A 4,363-nucleotide genomic window follows, 5' to 3' on the forward strand; every position below is an offset into this window, starting at 1 on the left:
CTTTGAAATTTTTCTGTTTTTAAATCTGCATATTGGTTTGAGCTGTGCCTCAGGGAAAAAAATGAGGAAATTCCATCTTAATTTTCCTATATTGAGAGAGGAAGACTGCTTTTATCGTAGCTTATTTCTCTAAGTGTTCTGTCAATTTCAGCTATGCGAAGGTGGAAGGGATAAGGTTATAGTGACATTGGGCATCTCAGTTCAGAGCAGAATAAAAGCAATGAGTTGATGGAGGAAGTCAATGGGTGAGGTGCGGCCTGTGGAATTAAAAATATTCACCTGGAGAGCTGGGAACTAACCATCATGGGTCTTTGCACATAGAGGCTTTAAAAATTTTATGTTGAATAAATGAATTGAGTGGAGTGATATTTTTCCTATTGGGACATTTCCTTGCAGGAACTGATGGATCAAAAAGCTGGGACAAACAGGACAGCTCTTACTGAGTTCATCCTCCTGGGCCTAGTGGAATCAGAAAAGCTGCAGTCTGTGATCTTTGTACTCTTCCTCTTTGCCTATGTGGTCACAGTTGGGGGCAACCTCAGCATCTTGGCAGCCATCTTGGTGGAGCCCAAACTCCACACCCCCATGTACTTCTTCCTGGGAAACCTGTCAGTGCTGGATGTTGGATGCATCACTGTCACTGTTCCTCCAATGTTGTGTCGTCTCCTGTCCCACAAGCGTACAATTTCCTATGATGCCTGCCTCTCACAGCTCTTCCTCTTCCACCTTTTGGCCGGGCTGGACTGCTTCCTGTTGACAGCCATGGCCTATGACCGCTTCTTGGCCATCTGTCGGCCCCTCACCTATAGCATCCGCATGAGCCAGGAAGTCCAGAGGTTATTGGTAGCTGTGTCTTGGGCTTGTGCCTTCTCCAATGCAATGACCCACACTATTGCCCTATCTACTCTCAACTTCTGTGGTCCTAATGAGGTCAATCACTTCTACTGTGACCTACCACAGCTCTTCCAGCTTTCCTGCTCTAGCACCCAACTCAATGAGCTGCTTCTCTTTGCTGTCGGTTTCATAATGGCAGGTACTCCTGTGGTTCTCATCATCACCTCCTATATCCACGTGGCAGCTGCAGTTCTGAGAATCCGTTCAGCAAAGGCCAGGAAGAAGGCTTTCTCCACATGCGGCTCCCATCTCACTGTAGTTTGCCTCTTCTGTGGGACAGGTATCTTCAACTATATGAGGCTGGGTACAGAGGAAGCTTCAGACAAGGATAAAGGGGTTGGGGTTTTCAACACTGTCATCAACCCCATGCTGAACCCACTCATCTACAGCCTTAGAAACTCTGACGTTCAGGGCATTCTGTGGCAGATACTTGTAGGGAGATCCTCACCGACCTGAAGAGTGATAAAGTCCTTCCCTATTTGCCTTATTTGGGCTAAGGAATATTTCCCATGAGGGGAGAAACCATTTTTCTATATCCTAATGCCTGAATGTTTTTGTTTAGTGTTTGTCCTACAAGAAAACCCTACCTAGTTCATTCATTCATTTGACAAATATTTATTGAATTATTTCTATGGTCCACACACTTCTAGTGTTGGTGAAAAAAATAGACAAGCGTCTCTGTACTCACGAAAGCCACATCCTAATAAAGAAAACAAAATAAATACAATAAATAAGCATCATAAAAGATATATTGCATGATGATAAGTGCTATAGAGAAAAATAAGATAGGGGAAACGAAGTTAGGTTTGACAAGCCAGCCTCATTGAAAAGTTGCTATCTTATTTTTGATTATGCTACTTTCTCGGTAGATTTGAAGCCTTGCAGTTCTATAGGTCTGGGCAACTTGGTTCTATAGGTAAAGGTCATTTGGTTAATCCCAGTTTAGGTCCCCAAGACTATCACTGTGAAGTTTCCTTCTGGTGAGAACTTGAGACTCCCTCCAGATCAAATTGCAGAGTGTTGTTTTTGAACTTTGGTCCCAGTGCCAACAATTATTTCGTTCTCCAGTCCGTCTTTCATCTCCAAGAAAATCAGCTCTTTCTCTTCACTACCACAAAACAAATTTACACCACAAGATATTTAGTGGCAGGTAATTTTTTTTTTTTTTCTAAGTAGTTGTAGAGAGGAATGTTGCTGTTGTTGTTGTTAGGAGCCGTAGAGCCTGTTCCGATCAATAGCAATCTCATGTACAACAGAATGAAACACTGCCCATTCCTGAGCCATCCTCACAATCCTTGCTAGATTTGAGCCCATGGATGCAGCCACTTTGTCAGTCTATCTAGTTAAGGATTTTCCTCTTTCTTGCTGACACTTTACTTTACCAAGCATGATGTCCTTCTCCAGGGACTGGTCTCTCCTGATAACATGTCCAAAGCATATGAAATGAAGTCTTGCCATCCTCGCTTCCAAGGAGCATTCTGTTTGTGCTTCTTCCAAGACAAATTTGTTCATTCTTCCTTGGTATATTCAATATTCTTTGCCAACACCATAATTCAAAGGGATCAATTCTTTGGTCTTCATTTTTAGTTGTCCAGCTTTCCCATGCATATGAGGCAATTGAAAATACCATGGCTTGGGTCAGGCACACCTTACTCCTCAAAGTGATGTTTTTGCTTTTTAACACTTTAACCATTTGGTGACCCAATTATTTTCTGCTTTGTTGATACCATGTGTTTTCAGTAATGGAAACACACTGAATTATTGAGTGTATCTATATTTTTGGTAGGTAGTAAGAATTTCTTATTTTCCTTGTCCCCTCCCACAAGCCTGCCTTAAGTGTTTAGTGGTACATATGAAGTACTATTGTAAGGATAGCACAGGACTGGGGAGTGTTTCGTTTGGTGGTACATGGGGTCGATATGAGTTGGAACTGACTCTAGAGCACCTAAAAACAACAACAATGAAGTACTACTAATTATACCCCAGGCTCCCTACTGGGTATATTTGCACATATATGTAACAAACAAAAATTTTCAAAATTTCTGTTTTCCTACCAAAAATGCGGACACCTCATACAAAACCCTGTAAAAACAGCAATTTGCAGCACACACCTATTTCTTCTGTTTCAAACAGCCGTAAAGGCCCCTGCCTTGTGGCGGCATGCCATATCAGCAGCTTTCCAATAAACCCTAGAGGCTGAAAAAGTTTGTGGTCACTATATGTACCACTGGGCATGAGAGGTCTTTTGCAGCAGGTTTGCCCAATGCAATACGCCATTTGATTTCCTGACTGCTGCTTCCATGGGCATTGATCGTGGGTCCAAGTAATAGGAAATCCTTGACAACTGCAATCTTTTCTTCTTCTATCATGGTGCTGCTTATTGGTCCAGGTGTGAGGATTTTTGTTTTCTTTATGTTGATTTGTAACCCATACAGAAGGCTGTAGTTTTTGATCTTCATCAATAAGTGCTTCAAATCCCCTTCACTTCAGCAAGCAAGATTGTGTCATCTCCGTATAACAGATTTTTAATGAGTCTTCCTCCAATCCTGATGCCACATTTTTCTTCATATAGTCCAGTTCCTCAGACTATTTGCTCAGTATACATTTTGAATAAATATGGTGAAAGGATACAACCCTAATGCACACCTTTCCTGACTTTCAACCATGCAATATCCCTTGTTCTGTTGGAACAACTGTCTCTTGGTCTATGTACAGATTCCTAATGAGCACAATTGAGTTGCAATGTTATCCATAATTTGTTATGATCCACACAGTCGAATATCTTTGCATAGTCAACAAAATGCAGAAAAACATCTTTCTGGTATTCTGTGCTTTCAGCAAAGATCTATCTGACATCAGCAATGATACTCATCATTCCATGTCCTCTCCTCGGTTTGGGTTGAATTTCTGGCAATTCCCTGTCGATGTACTGCTGCAACCATTTTTTAATTATCTTTGGCAAGATTTTACTTGAGAGTGATATTAATGATATTGTTTGACAGTTTCCACATTCTGTTGGATCACCTTTCTTTGGAATAGGCACAAATATGGATCCGTTCCAGTCGGTTGGCCAGGTAACTGTCTTCCAAATTTCTTGGCATAGACAAGTGAGTATTTCCAGCATTGCATTCATTTGTAGAAACATCTCAACTGGTATTCCGTCTTATACCACTAAATAGAGGAATAGAGCCAACTAAATAGAACCACATTAATGTGTACACGATATATCTTAAGCTCAAAAGAAGATGTGCCCTCTCCATCCTCTTCCATGTCTTTTGCTCTTACTGACGTGCAAAAAAACCTTTGAAAGAAAAATCTTTATACTCCAACCATGTCCTTAGAATATTTAATGTGGGATACCCAATATGACCATCTCCTCCAATGTCTTACTTTTCTCATCCAAACCTCTAAGCTCAGAAAATGCATACCAATAAACATAGACCCTGGGATAGACATCCCTTTCTAACTT

At 41.2% G+C, this 4,363-nt stretch overlaps 1 protein-coding gene across 1 annotated transcript; it reads left to right on the top strand.

Moving 5' to 3' along the window:
- Window positions 1–390: 390 nt before the first annotated feature.
- On the top strand, window positions 391–1,350 carry LOC126062572 (olfactory receptor 3A2-like). The gene has a single exon (XM_049860256.1). It carries the CDS (start codon window positions 403–405, stop codon window positions 1,348–1,350), a length of 948 nt encoding a protein of 315 aa, XP_049716213.1. The 5' UTR covers window positions 391–402.
- Window positions 1,351–4,363: the final 3,013 nt, after the last annotated feature.

The sequence above is a fragment of the Elephas maximus genome, chromosome 19, assembly GCF_024166365.1.
Source record: "Elephas maximus indicus isolate mEleMax1 chromosome 19, mEleMax1 primary haplotype, whole genome shotgun sequence".
NCBI classification, from domain to species: domain Eukaryota; kingdom Metazoa; phylum Chordata; class Mammalia; order Proboscidea; family Elephantidae; genus Elephas; species Elephas maximus.